General features: G+C 50.7%; 1 protein-coding gene across 4 annotated transcripts in view; it reads right to left on the bottom strand.

The window, feature by feature from the left end:
- Nucleotides 1-3,532: 3,532 nt before the first annotated feature.
- The window catches only part of LOC104634447 (sodium- and chloride-dependent GABA transporter 2), a 33,139-nt gene continuing 17,562 nt past the window's right edge, over nucleotides 3,533-19,109 (bottom strand). For all 4 annotated transcript variants that reach the window (XM_075756524.1, XM_075756532.1, XM_010300968.2 and 1 more), the window contains exons 8-15: nucleotides 11,341-11,444; nucleotides 8,609-8,733; nucleotides 7,913-8,025; nucleotides 7,639-7,776; nucleotides 6,410-6,512; nucleotides 5,650-5,750; nucleotides 5,144-5,314; nucleotides 3,533-4,038 (exon numbers count right to left, since the gene is read on the bottom strand). In XM_075756524.1, coding sequence (XP_075612639.1) covers nucleotides 3,919-4,038; nucleotides 5,144-5,314; nucleotides 5,650-5,750; nucleotides 6,410-6,512; nucleotides 7,639-7,776; nucleotides 7,913-8,025; nucleotides 8,609-8,733; nucleotides 11,341-11,444 — 975 coding nt within the window. In that variant the 3' untranslated portion in view covers nucleotides 3,533-3,918. The remainder of the gene's footprint in view (nucleotides 4,039-5,143; nucleotides 5,315-5,649; nucleotides 5,751-6,409; nucleotides 6,513-7,638; nucleotides 7,777-7,912; nucleotides 8,026-8,608; nucleotides 8,734-11,340; nucleotides 11,445-19,109) is intronic.

Here is a 19,109-nt window from a genome sequence, read left to right on the forward strand (position 1 = left end):
GGATATGCTCATTTGCACTGGCCTGTAGGACACATTTAACAGATTATTTGGGGATCTCTGCTTCACAGGATTACGTATCCCACATGTTAAGATGTTAATCTTACTTTGTTCTCTCCATTTATGAACCATGGCCTGTCTTCTCCCAACACACCCACCTTCCTTGTCACCGAAATGTGCAACACAACTCACACTACATGATTCTTCAATAGCCACAGAAAACCGTCTTGTATATCACTTGTGGCAAAAGCAGAAGGACCTCTCAAGGCATCTGTTCGAACACGCTGGGAGCCCCAGGGTTCACGATGCTCCCCACAGGAGCAGATGCATCCCACTGCACAGGTCCACGGGTCCGTCCCTGAGATATCAAGTCTCCTCTCTGCCCTATGTGGGGCATCTCCATGGAGGAGGATGGCAGGGTCAACAGTATCTCTTTGCCCACTCAGGGGGCTGAGACTCTTTCCCCAGGCACCATTGATGCAAGCACCGCAGTATGAGAAAAGCAGAGCCTGGTTTTCACGGATAGACGGCCGGAAAGGTCAGCCATCCTTTCCAAGCACTAATGACCTGTGGCAGAATCTCAGGGAATTCTTTATTTTTATGTGCACTTCTCATTTGAAACTAAAAAAACAAAGAAAAACCAACCATGAAAAAACCCCTGGGTCTTTAATCTCATCCCAATTTTCCTGAAAATAATGGGTTGAATTCTCAAACTAAGTTGCAGATTTTGGATTCTGAAGGTGGGAAGTTTCCAACAGCCGCACATCTCCCGTCTAAAGGGACATCAGCATCTCCCCACCTGGAGAAGGTATGCGTAGGGGTAAATTCCACAGACTGCAAGAAGTGGAGAACTGGGCTGATCTTGAATGCAATGAAAATCCCTGTCACCATATTCCAAATCATGAACAATCACCATATGCCAAAATCACCATATTCTGCATTTCATAAAAATTCCCTTCACATTCCCTCTAACCATGGGGTTTTCACAGCACTAAAAAGTGCTGTGAAAAATGTCATGTCTGGAAGTTTCAAATATATTAATTTCAGATTTAGTCCATCAACCTTCTCAACAAGCAATACAGAATATAATTGATTCATATTTCAAGCCAGGCATCACAGGTTCCAATACTTTGTCTTAAAGTCCTATCAGAAAAAAGACATTTATTTAAGAATGTCCAGCAAAACCTTTGGTTTTCTTGCTTATCAGACCTGCCTGGCTCATCCAAAGCTTTACAGCAATTGGGTCATGTAGGAACACAGGCTTGGGAGATTTCCTGGCTCATATATAACCAGATCAATAAACCACATGCCCAATTCACTGGACACCAGACTATTTTGAAACAAAGCAAGTGACAAGCCTTTCAGCAGAGTCCCACTTTGCTTACATGCAGCTGAGCAAACTTTCTACATCAGTCACATTTTGGAGTAGCTGTGGGCAATTACTATTTTTATTAGGGTTAATATATATTCCCAGTGGGCCAAACCTCTTATAGCTATTACTGGAAAATGAAAGTATAATTCTGTTTAAGATTATAATTATGTGAATGAATATATCTGTTGCTGGAGCTTCTAATACGATTCACACAAAAAGCCAACAGAAAAAAACCTTCTGCATTGAACTCCATGCACTCATTTCTAGAAGTAATTTCTACCAGCCAGTACTGTATTCGAGTGGCAGGGCTGTTGGATGGCTCCATCCTCCATCACACTGCAGGTCTCTTCCAAAAGGGACTTTTCCTGGGTTTCTAAGCTCTTTCCTACCTTCAGCTCACACATGAGCACCATGAAGTGCTGTGGCAGCTGAGGAATCAGGAGCTCTGAGATTTTGAGGCTGCCCAGGAAAACTGTGACAACCAGTTCAGCCCTGACCTCCCACTCCCCAGCCCTATGCCTTCCGCTTCCCCGGTGTTCTCCAGAGGCAGGGAGGGAGGTGTGCAGAATCCAGTGGCTGAGATTTTGACAGAGGAGGTGCAGGGCTGACCACAGGGGGTTCACCCATGGTTATACATGCAGCCTAGCATAGGAACCCGTCCACCCCAGAGTCCCTGTGGAAAATAGGCTGCAAAAAGGGAAAACAGGCTGGCAATGAGATGAGGTTTCCACAGCCTCTCTGGAACAGAGCCAATAAAACCCCAGAGGATCCCAGATCAGTGGGCTCTCCCTCCTGGACGTTAAATCTGCCCCATCACAAACCCTCCCAGCAGCAATCCCCTTAGTGCTTGGTGCTCATGAGAGTTTCACAGTCTCAATGAGTGAAAGTTTGTGACCCTTTTCCATCATCGACCTGTCTCCCATCTCAGGTCATGAGGTCCCAGCAACACTAAACTGGGGAAAACCAAGCCCAAGAAAACCAAGCCCAAGAAGTTCCATTGCCTAGAGATCTAAACCAGTATGTGCCACAACTGGGGTCACCATTCCCCGTGGGAGGCAGCTGTTTGCACAGAAAACCTCAAGGGGCAACGGGCGGTGGGAGGAACAGCCGGGTCATCGTGACCCAGAGGAAAATTTCTCCCCAGCCCTGTGGCTGGTGAACAGGCAGCCACCGACCCTGCGAGCAAAGCCGAACAGCCACCCAGCTCAGAGGATCTTCCGAAGCGCGGGAGGCGGCGGTCGGGGGACCCCGGCCCCGCTGCCGGGTGCCCGCTGCCCCCAGCCCGCCCCGCAGGGACCCCGGCCCCGCGCCGCGGCGGTAGGTGAGGTCCTGGGGCCACCTTGTGGCTAATGGCGTGGATTGCTTTAATTGGCGTCTTCCTCTTCCCGCGGCACCAGGAGCCTTGGCTGTAGCGTGGTGCCCACCGGCGTCTTGTGTGCGTTTCGGGAGGCCGAGCAGGTCTGCCGCTCGCTCAGCTCTGCCCGGGTTCCAGCTTCTCAGGGTTTCCTGGGAGCCACCCAGCTTCCCGGGGTTGTGTGTCCTCTGGCTGCCCTCCTCGGATGCCGGGGCTACAGCACTTAAAACACAAGCTCTTTGATTTTTATTTTTTTTACCCAAACAGCCTGGAAACAAGGGGCCCTGTTTCTTGACATAACACGCAGATCCTGGTTCAGCCTCGCAGCCCTTCTTCCACACACAGGAAAACCGCAATGACTGGCTTTAGAGCACCTGGAAGGCAGTCAGCACAAAAAAGACATAGACCTGCAGAGACGAGGGAGAGTTTCCTATGATCCTTCACTTGCACGAAGAAAAGGCAAACCCACACGTTTCTCTCAGACCCTGGGAACAGCCCAGTGACTCATCAGCCAGATGACTCTTTAGGCTGGGAGCTGGCAATGGCTCCAGCAGAAGGTGGCATTGCACTCTCCACTTCACCTAGGTACCCCAGGCCTAACACTTACAGGGGTCTCTGAACTGCTGTTCCCTGTTTTCCTTCCTATCCTAACCAAGCTTCCTCTCGTCTGGCCACCCTCCCACGCCCATGTGCCAGTGTGCCAGAGATCCAGACCTGCATGCCCACCACAGCTCCGCTAACACACATCCCGCCTCATGTGCTATGAGCAAGGGATGCTGGTGAGACAAAACTGAGACAGAGCAGATCTAGAGGGGAAAATCAAGGGTTTAATGGAATGAATGGAGAAGCTCCCAAAGTCCACAATGGAGCCACACCTCTGAGACCCTCTTGCACTCTCCACTCCAGGATCAGTCCTTCCTGTCTGCCCAGCAGAAGGCTGGGGATGCTCAGGAACACCGGTGCTTGATCTGCCCCTTCAGTGCCCTCTCCTGAGAGAGGATTAAGGTGCATTGCTAACTCCACGCAGACCATCTCCACAGCAGCCTCTTCCTCAGCCCTGCAAATCTTCCACGGAAGGGAGCTCAGCCCAGAAATCCCTCTCTCCTTGGCGAGTGAAGAATCCTTGCATTATCCAACAGATGGTAATGGCTGTACAGAAACCGTCCTGGGAGATAGAGGGAGAGCCACACTGGTCCTAGCAATGAGATTCAAGCTCTGTCAGCATCAGGAGGCCAGCTCTGATGGAGGGACGGGGCTGTCCTGTGCCCGGCCTGGAAGGCAAGTCCTCAAGCGGGCAGGTGAGTTGGCGGAGCCTCTGGAAGGCAAAGGCAGGCATTGAACACAGCTGCATGGACAAAAGGTGACCTGGGTCCTCCCTTTCCACTCACAGGTGTCATTCAGCCAGACAGGGAAGGATGCAGGTCTGGTCCTTAAATGCCAGAAGTGTCCCAAATAAGAACAATCAGCACTTCAGAAACTGAGGGGGTAAACTCATCTTTGAACCACTTGCCCCAAGACAAGCACTGAGCACATGAGAGACCTGAGACACGGTAGGAAAGCTCTGTCCTCCATTTGCTCCAGGCCAGGACTAAAAAGCAGTCCAAAGAAAGGTTGGTGCCCAAGTACCTCCAGGTCATCCCCTCCACCAGCACAGACTGCAAAGGGAGAGCCTGTGCACACAGTTTTGGCTTTAAATGGGGCAGCAAGTGCATAAGGAGCTACCCTCCACGTCATGCAGTGTGGCCTTTGCTGTGCTCCTGCAGCTGTGCCTGCTCTTCCCTGTCCATGCTGGACGCAGGGATGAGGGGCCCATTGCTGTCACAACCCATTCCTGAGCATTTGCAGGAGGCAGAGAACGAGTGGGATACTGGGGTATCAGGATGTCTGTGAAACCTCCAGTGGGCCGTGGCAGGGACAGGATGCCTGTCTCAAGCAAGGTCTGCTTTCCCAGGTCTCTGGCTCTCCTAAGGCATGTTCAGGGCAGCCAGCAATGGGTCACAGCAGCTCTGGGAGCTGGGAAGGCCCAGGCCACTCACACCTAGCTGCCCGCAATGCTTATGGGATCTGGAGCTTTCTCAGAGCAAGTCCCCAAGCCTCAGTCAAGGGCAGCCTCCAAACTGACTCAAGGCACTGGAGATCATCTTTATCCTCTCCATGTAAGGAACTTTTTCCTAATGGTGCTTGCAAAGAGACAGAAGCAACAAACAAAGGGCACTAAGAGACAACAGCCAGTTTGGAGCAGCCCTCCAGCCAGGCAGAACTTAATAAAACCAACAGACAGTTATAGCAATGGACTCATTCAATCGATTTATTCTAGGCTTCCTACTAATTAACCTGCAACACACAAATAATCTCCCTGCAAGGCTTGACTTCATCACAGAAGCACAGCCCATGCCCTGATCCCAGAGCACCAGCCTCACCTCTCTGAGGGAGCCTTTGATGGTGGAGAGTTTATAGGCGATCCAGAGAGGGATGCACACCATAGAGGAGAGGGCCAGCAGCCAGCCCAAGGTGTCTCCCCACCACGGGTACACATACTTCTTGTTGTAGGTCAGCGGGGTGTATTTGATCAGAGAAAACAGGAAGGTTGCCTGGCAAGGTGGAAGAGACCAAGAGAAAGACCAAGAAAATCAACAACATTAGCTAAGAGAGATCTTCCTGGTGAGTCCACACCTGCACAGAGTCTCATGGTAACAAAGAACTCCCCAGGACAGCAACAGAGGAGATGCCAGCCAAGCAAGCTTTGCTAGGACAGCCCCCATGTGTCTGTCTATGACAGCACAGAACAGGAGGCTCCCTAAGTACAGGGCACATAACCCCCTATACATATGCACATCCCTCTGTATATAGGTAGGTATCTATATCTCAGAGGCACCCAACTATGCCCACTTCCCTCCCCACAGCTCCTCCTCCTGTGGGCTCTCACCATGCAAACTGCTGGGGTGATGAAAAGCCAGCAGTATTTGATGATGGACCATGGCCGATAGCCGATCATATCTTCAATGTTATCATAGAAACGCTCAGCACCTGCGGAAGAGCAGAAGCATGCCTCACTGCTACCAAGGAAGGAAGGCAGCAAGGTCTGCATGTCCAGGGAGAGGATGGTGAGTGGGACACTGCTTCACCACTGTTTGGGTGCTCCCCAGAACAGGAGGCAGTAACTCCAACATAGCCAACAGCCCAGTCGGGTAGCTCACCAGGAGTGCGGACAGCTTCAGTCTTTGTCCTGGACTAACATCCCCTTGCCTCCCAGAACAGTCCAGTGGGTCAGCAGAGCCAGCCTCTCACCTGGCATCTCTCAGGCTAGGACCTAAACCTAGGTATTACCCATCCCTTGTGAATGTCAAGGCTGAGACAGGGCTCTCAAAAAAGTTTGAGGGTCTCATACACCTCTTTACGCAGGTTGGGAAAAGATTTCCCAGCTAGCTCCAAATACCCAAGGAAGGAGGGCCTCAAAAGCAGGGGCACATAGGAACATGCTGGGGATATCTGCCAAGCAGATGCCCCGGGGCATTGCTGTGAGGAAGCCCCCGCTAGCTGAGTCCATGGGCACTGAAGCAAGGGTTTAGAGGTCTGCCTTGCACTGCGAAGCGATTGCCAAGAGAAGCTATGGACCAGCATTTTTAAGATGGACCAAGCGAGAGCCTGAGAGACCAGAGCTGGGGACACCCCTGGTTCATACTCACCATAGACCCAGGCGATGCAGAGAGTCTCGAAGATGGCCACAAAGAGCAGGCACATGCCACTGGCAGCATAGTAATCAAAGAGCTGGAAGACATACATCCCACCCTGGGAAGGGCCAAGCGGGCAGCGAGGCGAGGTGGGGAAGGAGAGATGGAAGAGAAATCAGGCACAGGCAAAGAGCTCCAGCCAGAGCAGGAAACAAACTCAACATCTTCCCCAGAGCTGGAGGCACCTTCCTCTCTCTGGGGCAGGGTTTTAGCCAACAGGAAAGGCCACGTCCAGGTCTGATGGAGACATGCAGCAGCACTGCTCTCGGGAGTCTCTGCGACCCTTCATTCCAGGGCAGGGCAGGGCAAGTGACTGCTAGGGATCGTGAGGATATTTTAGGACAAGACAAAACGAAAGCAACTCTTGTATCTGGAAGTGAGTGTAAAACCCCCCCTGAGAGACACAATGCATCAGATTTAATTCAGCCTCCTAAGTTGCCCAGGAAAGTAGCAGTGCATGCAGTTCTGCAAGTACCTGTTGTTGTAGGCCCAGAGGCTGGCAGCCTGGCTGTTTCACTGCTCAGTCCTGCAAGGCTGTCTACAAAATGGGCCTGCAGGTATGTCCAGGCACAGAGCTGCAGGTGCAACATTGAAGGCAGCTTTTTCAAAATTATGCCCAAATGAAAACAGAAGATGCAAAGAGCATCATGGCAGCATCAATCCCCACACACATACTGCTGGAGGAGTTAAAGGTTTTAAACCAGAACAATTTAACTCCCAGGCAAGTAATCACAACAAGGGGAATATATAGAAAATCAGCGTAATAGAGATGGGGCACAGTCAGGCACGCCAAGTTTCCTCACATCAAATGCTCACATAGCTCCGTCCAGGAGGAAAGAGGACAAAGGCTCTCCCCTCACCATGCAGCAGACTACAACTGTAAAGGTTTGGCTTGTGCAAAGATAAATCTATAACCAATATATGGGCTGCCCAGAGCTCCAAATATCAGTCTATCAGGAGAAGTGTCAAGACTGTGACTGGCACAAGGGGTGAGAAGGCTGGAAGGGAAAATGTGAACGCCATGGGGAGGGAAGGGCAGCCTCCTCCAGGCACTGTGCAGCAGGATGGGGCTCACCAGAAAGCTCTTGGCCCCAGCACGGACCCCACCACCCACCAGGCCCCCCTCTGCCAGGGAGGCACTCAGACCCAGCAAGCACTGTGCAGGTGATCTGAGCCCAAAATACCTCTGTGAGCATCACCAACCCGACCAGATAGGAGAGGACAGAAACCAGCAGGATGAGGGTCTCCCGGCGGTTCTTCTTGCGGAAGATGGTGGGGTACATGTCCACAAGAGCTGTGACAAGGCTCTCCACGCAGACAAACTGCAAAGAGCAGAGATCCCACCTCCATCAGCCTGTCCTGACCAGCTCCCCAGCCCTGCTGCCTCCACCTCAGCCAAATTCAAGCCTGTCCCAAAGGGACAGTAGCTTTTGTCTGGCAGGGAATCTGCGCCTTTACCTGGCTGTCCAGTCCCAGCAAAACAACCATCAGGAAGAAGAAGCATGCCCAGAGCGGGGAGAAGGGCAGCATGACCACAGCCCGAGGGTAGGCGATGAATGCCAGGCCAGGTCCTGTGGGGAGAAGGGCATTCAGAGCAGGCAGTGGCATGGCAGTGGCATGGCACAGCTGGTACAGACCTGCCTGAGGCAGCCACCCGGCCAAGGCACAGCCTGCAGCCATGCAGACTCTTGCTCCAGTTATACCAGCATGAGCACAAAACCCAGGCTCCTCAAGGGATGGAGGAGCCCAATGGGAAAGCAAGGAAAAGGGAGACAGCAAGCTCTGGCTGCATCACCGTTGCAAGGGCTGGGAGCCAGGGAAAGCCTCTGAGGCCAGGGGAGCACAGCACAGGCCTGGGCGTATGCCATGCAGGCATCTCACCCCCTACTGAGAGACAGCAGCTGCCTAACTCTAACCCTAACAAGCAGCTTGTATTGACCTCAAGACATGACCATCACATCCTAATATTTCATGAGTGTGCATTTGTTTCTCTGTGGTTTTTGGAGGCAGAAAGGAGAACTGCCCATCAGGATGGGAACCTGGAGCTGCAACATTGTTTGCCCCAGGGTGGGCAACCTGTGGGCATGCTTCCCTTGCTGAGGGGGGCCAAACGGCAGCACCCCCATGGCCCCATCCCACTGCAGCCCCACTCACCTGACTCGGCCACCTCGGCAATGGGCACGCCCTGCTCCCCTGCCATGAAGCCCAGGATGGAGAAGATAGCAAAGCCGGCCACGAAGCTGGTGCCACTGTTGAGGAAGCAGAGGGCCACGCAGTCCCTGGGAGAACAGGGCACAGCATCAGCCAGGTGGGGGTCCAGGTATGACCCACACCCCATGGCAGCCCTCCCAGGACAGCACCTGCTCTCCCACCCCAGCCACTGTGCCTGCAGCAGGGCCTCGCTCCCAGCTCCTCCACAGCTTGGCTCGGCACCAGGAGCTGCAGGAGGATGCCCCAGGGTGGGCAGCACAGCAGAAGACCCTCCGGAGAAAGCCTTGTCCAAGGACAGCGTAAGATGCATTCCTCACCTAAGCTGCTCGCTCATGAGATAGTCTTGTTACACATCTAAATGCCTGATTTTTTTCCTTGCTCTCCCCTGGTCCCTCCTGTAGCAGAGAGTACCAGAGATTATTTTTGTGTGAGAAGGGGGCATGGTTTTTTTCCTTAATAGATTTCTCAGACCAATCAGTTACAATCTTCTTGATTCTCAGCACTACTAGATATCTCCTGGTCCTAGCATTATGAGAAAAAAAGGAACAAAGCCATCCAATTTATTTTCTCTGATCTATTCCCTTTTGTCTCTGTTTCATCTCATTCTCATCCATCTACTCTTTAAACTAAACATCTCTTATCTATCCAATTCCTTTTCACGCTCCAGTCTCCCTAGTCCTCTTGTGACTGCAACCCTGGGGACAACAGTAACATTTGCAGCATTTTTCTGAGATATTCTGAACCAAACTGAATGCACCCCTTCTGGCATTTCATGGCCCGCTCTGACTTTATTAAATGCTACTCTGCTAATCCAGTGTGATTTTCTGTATCAGTCTGAAGGTATCTAGCATTTTGGGGGCTTCATGCTCCTCCCTGCACATTAACTAGATCTACTGGCAGTCTGCAATGGGAGGGTCATGCTCCACCAAGCTCAGCTAACCCAGTGGGAAGCCCACACCAGAACCTTATTTTTCTGGTCGCTATAAACCACCTGGTCTCCACTCAAATTATATTCTCTTTTCCCCGCATGTATGCACGACAGGTCAAGCCCTCCTCGGAAAGGATGGACGGGGAGGTGCTCTCCAGTCATTTGGCAGGTGGGAAGGGGTGTCGTGGAGGAGGGCAATGTGCAGGGAATGGTCAGAGCAAAGAGGTCTCTCCAGATTTTCACCTGAAAGGGAGCCAGAGAGACCTGATGATATCCCTTACTGTCCCAGAAAATGAGAAATGGTCTATGCCATTTAGTGCCATCTTGAACTGCTGCCATAGGAACAATGGTCCCTCCTGCTCGCATCTTTTTCTCTTCCAGGTCACCAAAGGTTACACCTGGCCTGGGACAACTGAGTGGGACACCATGCTGGTGTCCCTCTGCCCTGTTAAAGCCTGGTCCTGTCTTCCTACGCAAACCAAGGGTGCAAAGCACAGGACTGACTCATTAAAACTGGGTCCATGCCTGGGAACAGGCTGGTCAGAAGTTTGACACCAAAACTAAGAACAATTTCCCTAGCAAAGCCAAATAGTGTAAAAGGGTCTGTGTACAAACACACATCTCTCCCCTTTCTATAGCATCTCTCAGCTGCAGTTACAGAAGCTCTTTACAACCTTGCTGCTAAGCAGCCCCTGTCATCATCTCCATGCTAGACTGGAGCATCTAGACTGGAGATACAAAGGGCTAATGCCTGAGGACATGCAGCAGGCCATAGATGCATCCATTATTTCTTCTTTTCCTACAGCTTTTTCTCTCAAAACTGCATCTGGGAGAAGGGACATGAAAAGGAAGAGGAGTCTCAGCCCAGCTCCTGTTGGAGAGGCATTCCTACAGCAGGAGTGAACTTCTCCTAAGGTGAAAAGAGAGAAAGATGCCAAACAAGGACCATGTCACCAGCAGTCTACCTGGACCTTCCATGGCAACAACCACGATTTTGAATTTAAAAGATGGGGGAGAACCCAGTGCCAGGAGCAACACAGCCAGCAGAGAAAGGGTGGGAAAGGAGGTGCGTAGTTTTACCTAGAGGTGGTCTCTTCCACTCACACTAGCGTTTTACCTCTGGGAATGCAGCTGCAGATGCTGGATACATCTACAGCAAAATGAGTTTATTTTCACCTGACCACTTCAACTTGACAGCCTGATTCTATGTGGTATCCTGGCCCATCTCTGTTCAAGGGCAGTCCAGCATGGGGAGAGTACACAAGGAACAGAAGCCATTTATATGTAGACCATAGATAGCACATAGGAACCCAGAGCACTGACAACTGTGCAAGACACTAGGTCCAAATGAACCTAGGAAGGATAAATCACAAGGTGAAAGGACTCCAGTCTAGAGCCATAAGATCTCACAGCTCTGCTTCCCCTATGGCTACTCATGCACCCATTTAGTAGGTTGTGGTGTGGGCTGGGGTCACAACTAGCGAAGAGGATCTGACTTTGCTGGCTCTCAGCTGCTGTGGAAGAGGGGATTTGTCATCCGTGGCACAGACAGAAAGTGCCCTTGGGTAGAAAGCACAGAGAGCTGGATTTAGGGAGAAAACACCTGGAAAGAGTTTTCTTATGCCTTGAGTAGAAACAGAAAACACAACACTTCAAGAAGCCGGTAGCCTCCAGCAGTTCACCAGCCTATGTGCACTGATGTTCAGGGAGGGGAAGGCTCTAGGCAGCAGAGCCGTGCTCCAGTTACCTGTAGCAGTTGTTATGGTATTTGTTATAGCTGCCCAGAGCTGTCAGGCATCCCAGACAAATTGCATACGAAAAGAAGATTTGAGTGCCTGCATCCATCCAGACCTGCAAGGGAGATGCAAACATAGGTGAGAAAACAAGGCCAGCACAGAGCACAGACACTGCTGATGCGAAGAGGCAGAGCCCCAGGGGCTGCCATAACCAGCAGAAAGGCCAGTGATCAGGTGGTCAGCAATACCTAGCATTTAAGACAAGCTTTTTCTAGGGGCAGGTTATACAGTGCCAGGAATTACAGTGCCAGGAATTACAGTGCTCTGAGGCACCCAGGGGGTGCTAAGAGTGCCAAAGGGAAGGGATGCACCAGGACCCTTGCAAACCCACAGCATGTATAGCTATTCATCATCTCTTTCTTCCTTGGACAAATCTGCAGAACCCTGTGACTCTCCAGAGCCTCCTAGCAGCGAGAGACCAGAGGAACACTTTCCATGAGAGCTGAAGGAGCTCTCTGCTAGCAAAGGAGGGGTACTTGATTTGGGCAAGCCTGGTCTCCCACTGAGTGGCACGGGTAGGTACAGCTTCTGGTGGTGGACCTTCTCTCCAAGACCTAATTTAAAGGCTCCAAAACTTAGAAGAAAATTACTGGGGAGGAGAACAGTACCAGAAATAAACAGAGTTGTTTGAAAAAGACAGCTCCTAAAGGAAAATACAAGAACACTGTTAGTTCCACGAGGCGCCTTTGAACTCCACTTCGCTCTCACTGTCAATAACATGTCCCAGTGCTCCGAGGCTGACATTTGTCAATGCCAAATTTGATCTGAAAGCCTAGCTGTGTGCAGTCACCAATGCAACCACTGCCAGTGCCTTCTACAGAGAACAGCAAAAGCAGGAACCAACAGTGAGGAATGAAGCAATGACAAAGATTATTAATTAAACCCTCTGTTTTCTAAGATCTTTCTTCCTAAGGGGTTTATAAAATAGAGATAAGACAATCATTCAACCAATGCTGAAGGGCAGCCACATTCTAGAGACAAAAGAAAAGCTAGTCAGGAAAGAAAAGCAGAAAAGTATTACTGGGTCAGCTTTAATGAGAAAAGTCTCCATTTGGCTATACCCTCCTTCCCCACAGTAGCAGTGCTGGTGAGCCCTCAGACAAACACCAGGCTTGCCCTGACATCCCCTCTGAGAAGAACAGTAGTCAATGGAAGGCACCACAGCGGTTTTGATGACCCCGCATCACATCTGTACCTGTCAGCCAAGACCCCACGGTTTGAGGCAATGGTCAGCTGGGCAGCATTTGCCCAACTGCCCCTGTTGCTCAGGCCAACCTCACCAATGCATGGTTCTGCCTTTCCTCTTCCATACTGGCCAAAGAGCAATCACATGGTGAGAGGTTTTGTTTAGTCTTTACCTCTTCTCCCTTGTAGATTGACAGGCCTTATGAAGGGATGTTACGGTCCCATTAGCTGTCACTTTCTGGAGGAAATTCTGGTTTTTGCTCAAGGCACAGCTGCACAGAACAAATACTCTCCCTGCTGACTGCCACAGGACCCAGCAGTGCAGCCTGCGGGGAGAGAAAGCAAAGTGCTACTAGGGCTAGATTTGGTGAAACTGCTCTCCTTGACTGTCCTGCAAGCAACTTGGCTAATGTTCAGCCCCACCACCTTCTCTTTGGTCTGTGGAAACCCTGCTAACAATTTCACAGGGAGTCAGATCAAAAGTCTGATTTGTAGAATGGGAAGGGACAGATGATGAGGTGGGACTGGGACAGCTAGCTCTGGGCACTGGGAAACTGAAAAAGTAATTGACCTCAGTTTATTTTACTCTTTTTGGAGGACTGGAGTGGGGAGGTGGGTTTAGAGAGCAAGGGGTTTAGTTCAGTTTTGCATTTCAAAAAGATGGGAGAAATCAATAGCCCTTTTTTATAATTGATTCCTAAAGCCTCACTGTGCTTGTGGGCAGTCAGGGCACAGCCTTCACTTTCCAGCTGCTTTTTGGGCATAGCAAAAAGGTGAGCTGGACCAGCCAACACCTCTACATCAATTATTTAAGCATCTTTGCACAGATCAGGGTGGAAGGTTTGGTTAGGTTTGCTTTTTATTTTGCTGTTCATTGCTAGAGCTCTGGTTTTGCATCAAATTCAAACTCAAGTCCCACCCTCTTATGGTTTTTGGAGCCCTTATAGTTGAATTTTTCAAGATAACAAAACTTTTGCCATCAAACTACCTACCCCACACTTGCCATAACATTGGACCCAGCTGATAAGTTTCGACTAGATTTAACAGTTGATAGAAACCTCAAAGATATCAACTACCTATGAACTTCACAACAGCCAGGGAACAGGAAAAAGACAGGAACTCAGCTTCCCCACTGAGCAGAAAGCTACAGGGAGGAACAGTCAACCAGTGTTAAATATCAGATAAATCACACAGGCAAGAGACATGAGAAATATCCCAAGGGCAGGAAAAGAACTGGTGCTTTACCAGCCATGGTAGAAGCCAAATATCAAGACACCGAGCTTCATTAGCTCTGTGGTTCATGAACTGTCTCATTTCTAAAATTCAGCCATACCCTTGACTACGTACCAGAGACCAGCATGGGGTCTGCAGGCTCCCCTTCCTGCTCTGCCCAACACAACACCCATGGGGTGCACGTGGGGCTACATGGAAGCCTAGTCCCAAAGGGATGTCTTTGGGGGATACAGGACCTGCCTTTGCGTATGCTCCCATTTGAAGCAAGGCAGCACCTGTGGCTGAAACAGTGCAAATAAAGCTAAACTTGGCTTGCAGAATTTATGATCCTACTTAGTCAGCATGCTGGTGAGCACTCGCTCAGGCTGCATGCACTTTATTTCCCATTTTAAAAGGTTACTGCAGCTCTTGCGCCAAAGACCAAGCCACCTTTGCATCCTTCCCAGCCCGCTGGCAGTTCCCAAATGGGGATGGACTGCAATGAGACTGATGCTGTGGGTGCTCCTGACCGACGAGTGATGGAGCCGAGCAGCAGCAGCAAGTCCCAGGACTGCAGGATCACTGGGGTCAGAAAGGGCCTCAGCCTGTATGTGGTCCAGCCTCCTCCTCGAGCCCCTCATGAGAAGCACCACTGCCCACCCAGCCCCATGGGCTCACAGGGGCTACACAGACCACTTGCTTCAGAAGACAGCAGCCCGAATATTCCCTCCCCAAGCTGCTGCCTGTGCTCATTTCTCTCCCTGCAGTGGTTCAGAGTAATGTTTTTTTTCCAGCCCTTCCAAGACACTCCCCCCCTTTCCCTCCTGTGCTGCTGATCAACAGCCTCTCATTATTTTAATATTTCTACTCTGACTAAAGGGGCTCACTGGGGTCAGGCAGGGCTCTCTTCCCTCTGCAGATAAAAGCATATTGCTGTTCTCTAGCCGCTGCTCCCAAAGAGGCTGGTAAAGTTTATCCTGTTCAGATTCTGACGGCACATTGGCGACCTGGGTATTTTGATTTGATCTAAGCCATCCAGTTTATTTAATTAATAATTCAATTTCCTTGAACATGTTGTTTACTCTAGTTTGTAATAACCTCCTATTCTCTGTTTTTAGCCAAAGCCTTCACACCTGAGCTGCAGTTATCCAAGATGGTTATGGCCTATAAGAGGACATATTCCTTTGCCCCTTAATTTTCTCAGCAATATTCACTTTATTATATGTACTGGAATTTAATAGCCCCCTGTACTGAAACAGATCCTTCCCTCAGAAGATCTCAAAGCACTTACAAATAACAGTAAAGACTATTTTCAAGCAAAATGTTATTGAACCCCAGTGCATGCCATACATCAAATACAGGTGCCATGCTGAGAAGCACTGAACGGTCCCCATCAGCAAGCAGAGATGATACAACACAGAGTGGGTACATGCTGTGTGGAGAGTCACGCTCGGCGTAATGCAGAGCAGAGAGCAAAAACCACCCCAGGCTTCAGCTGTAGTTTAACCAGCATTTCTTTTGCACCCGGCATCACAGCGCAGCCCGTGGCGCTGGCACTATGCACCAGCTACCCTCTGCACCATGCGAACACATCGCTTCAGCCCAGCCTTAAAAAGGGAGATCTTGACCCCTTAGCTTTCACCTCAAGCCCCGTGGGCTCTGGGGTCCCACGTTTAACCCAGCAGGTCACAGCCCTGCAAGATGCACGCACCTCCCGTCCTCCCTCTGGTAGCCCAAGGGGCTTATCCTCAGCGCAGCCTCGGCAGCAAGAGCTGCTCTAGTGCAAACTGTGAGCCAGACCCCAGCAGCCTCCCTCTCTGTCCACAGACACAGCGGACAATCTCGCCCCAAAGAGTTGGGGGCATCTTCATCTCTTGCCTCCCCTTACCTTAGCTTTCAATGGTACCCAGGGCACCATTTCCAGATTATTGCCTTTCCCCCTTCATTCAGGACTGGCCCACAGGCCCCAGCCCCAACACCCAGTTGATGTCCCGCAGCACTGCAATGGCACAGAGCTGTGCAGTCCTGGGGCCCTACTGCACAGAGCCCACCACTGTGCTGCACAGCCCAGGCCAACACTTTCCCTTGTCCTCATTTATTCCAGGAGAGAGGAGGCAGGGAACGATCCACTGATGTTTCCATAAAGCGTTCCTGGTCCTTCCGTCCACCCTGCACCCAGCCAAGTATCATGCTCCCAGCCCCACGTCCCAGCAGCTTGGAAAATACGTCCTCAGGCTCCTCAGGAATCAAGGATGGGGTCTTCGTCCCCCAGTTAACCTCCCTGTGCCAGCACTCAAGGCGTCTGCGATGCTCTGCCAGCGAGCACTGACCTCATGTAATCCCTGCACCCCAGGGCACCCGCCGACCCACAGGGACATTTTACACCCGGGGAGCCATTCCACTGCTGAGTTTCTTTAAACACCACAAGAAAAGAAACAGGTTTCTGGTTCATCCTGAAGAACAAAGCTGCCTGCCCCAGGGCAGTGCAAAGAGGCAAGGGATGCTCCTAGGGATGCTCTTCGCTGCCTGGGAAGCCAGGCTTTACAGTCCCCCTTGCCCCACTGCTTGGGGGTAGACAGAAAGACAGCTTTATTCCTTCCTGCTATGTCAGCGCTGAGATCAGACTCTGCAGGGCTGCACGGCTGTGGCTGGCCAGCCACGCAGGTCCCACGCCCGCAGGGCTGGTGAGAGGCATGGGAGGAGGAGGAGGAAGCCCCACAAGGTAAATACAGCTGTGCTTCACCCCACATGGATGCATTGCTCCAGCAAGGCAGAGGAGAAGTCGACAGCCCCAAGCCCCTCCAGCATGCTGAGGGACCTGCCAGCACTCCCTCCCTGCTGCCCAGTACCTGCCCTCCACCCCCCAGGCAAGGACAGCAGCGGAGCCCAGGCTTGCAGACCCTCTGCCGGGGCTGGGAGGGGCATGGGGCTGTGGGCTGGGGTGCGAGGGCACGTGGTGGGAGTGAGCACAGTGTGCCAGCAGCAGCCCCGCTGGTGCACGCATCCACGCACAGGCACAGCGGGTCACCCTCCAGCACAAAAACAAACACACTTGCCTTCAGAAGGGGAAGCGGGGGGTCGGCAACAGCACAAACTGAGCGCACAGGGTCAAGTTCAAGGCTTGCTGGGAAAAAAATAAATAAGGGGAACAAATAATATTTAGCAGGCCCACAGTCGCCCTCCCCTCTTGCTGGGAAGGAGCAGCTCTTGCTGGCCATGGAACAGCAGCAGGAGGGGCCTGAATTTGGAGAGGATCGGGGGCTCTGGGGTCCCATGTTTAACCCAGCAGGTCACAGCCCTGCAAGATGCACGCACCTTCCGTCCTCCCTCTGGTAGTCCCTCGGCAGCAAGAGCTGCTCTGGTGCAAACTGTGAGCCAGACCCCAGCAGCCTCCCTCTCTGTCCACAGACACAGCGGACAATCTCGCCCCGAAGAGTTGGGGGCATCTTCATCTCTTGCCTCCCCTTCCTGCCCCATCCGTTGGAAAGCAGGAGCCTGTTGGGATTCTGCAGGGGCAAATGCTGCCCCAGAAAGTAACCACCAGGGAAATGGGTGAAAGAAAATAAGAGGGATGTAGGGAAGGTTGCAGATGAGAGAGGGAAAGACAATGAGAAGCTGATGCTGGATGAAGGTAATTCTCTGAATTTATCTGCAGAGAGCAAGTCAGGGCATCCCAGCACAGCGCTGTGCAGGGTGAGTTGCCCAGTGCCGTGGTGGGGACTGCTTACGGGGTATCTGCAGAGCTGCGGGTCCTCTACAGGCCCTCGGCACCACTGGTGCTTCCCTGCCTCCAGGACCAGGGGCACAGCCCCCAGCAGGGCCTTCAGCACGTCTGGGACAGATGGAAAGCAGCTCATCGCAGAAAGTTCTTCCTTTATATAAAGACTGGATAAAGCAGAAGCAGATACAGCAAGGTGGTGGGTTTTCTGGAAATTTCAGGAGGAAAACAAGAGTGGGAGGTTTTGAGAAACATTTGCTGCTTTTCCAGAGATGGAAATGCTCAGAGGCTGCTAAATATACTCCTCCTTCATTCTTACTCACTAAACCTAACGAAATTTTAGCTAAAATCACTTGAAACTTGGTATCAGAGTGAAAGGAGACCATTACGACCCAAACACAATACTGGCACTTTCTGCACCAAGCCCATCAGTCCTCTCTTTAAATCTGTCTATTAAGATGATGTCTCATCATGGTATGAAAGCATCAAGCAACAGAGAGCCTGCCAGCGCCTGAGAAAAGTTCTTCTACTGACAAGTTTCCCACACTTAAACCTTATTTGTACTCCGAATTCCTCTTGTTTCGGCTTCCTGCTAGTAGATCACGCTGTGCATCCCTCTTCTTAATCACATCCGTAAATCCCCAGTGTTATCTACTGAAATAAACAACTGATAAAATCGCCACAAAGTTAATTGCAGAGGGCAGAGTGATCAAAAGTGGAAGTGTTGAACAACCCCAAGACTCCCTTTCGGTTAAAACACAACCCATGCCATGAAATAAATAGGAACCTTCTGGAGCACAGAAAACGCAATCAGGGAGGGGAAAAAAATTTGGGCATAGTAATTGCTGGCATGCTAACATCATAATACTAAATATTGTACAAATAAAAAACAATCTATGGGATTGCTTTTTTGCATTTTTTAGTTGGGGGCACACAGTTCAAAATAGATGATCTCTTGGGCAGTTTTGCTGTTATCTGCTTGTATTTGAGCAGAATCAGACTTCATTATTCAAAAATTTTGTTTGGCAGTTTCTCTGTATAGTCTGATCTACCTATCAAATGTACTTTATTTACCATTTTAATTATAAGCATTTCATAGATTTAGAAAATGAAGCTGCAGGAAGATTTAGGGCATTGCAGACTTCATGGCCAGAAGAGACCACCATCAATCAGCTAGCCTGAGCTCTCACAGGCAGGATTTCCCAGTTCTGTCCAAGGTCATTTGGCAGGTGAAAAGCAATGATTTCCACACACCAGTCTGATATTCTGACACTTAATCACATCTCGGCTGCTGCTGCTCCCCTGATAGAATCTGCTAAATAATTTACTTCTCTTTTCACCTAGTTTTTCATATACTTTAAAGGAGTTTTGATTTTGTCCCCCTGTATATTGTTTGCCCTTTGTTTAAACCTCCCCTTGAGATGCCTTATCATAAGGCTTGGATTGGAGAGGGTATTTTTAATTTTTTTTTTTTAATTATTTATTTCCAGAATCCCTTCCCAGGCACTAAAGAACCTTGCATTTTTCCAGGCAGCATAGGATTGCGGGTAAACAATTACAGCTTGCCATCCTCTGAGTGCAAATCAATTATAATTGACTTGGCCC

The sequence above is a fragment of the Balearica regulorum genome, chromosome 1 (genome assembly GCF_011004875.1).
Source record: "Balearica regulorum gibbericeps isolate bBalReg1 chromosome 1, bBalReg1.pri, whole genome shotgun sequence".
In the NCBI taxonomy this organism is placed as follows: Eukaryota; Metazoa; Chordata; class Aves; order Gruiformes; family Gruidae; genus Balearica; species Balearica regulorum.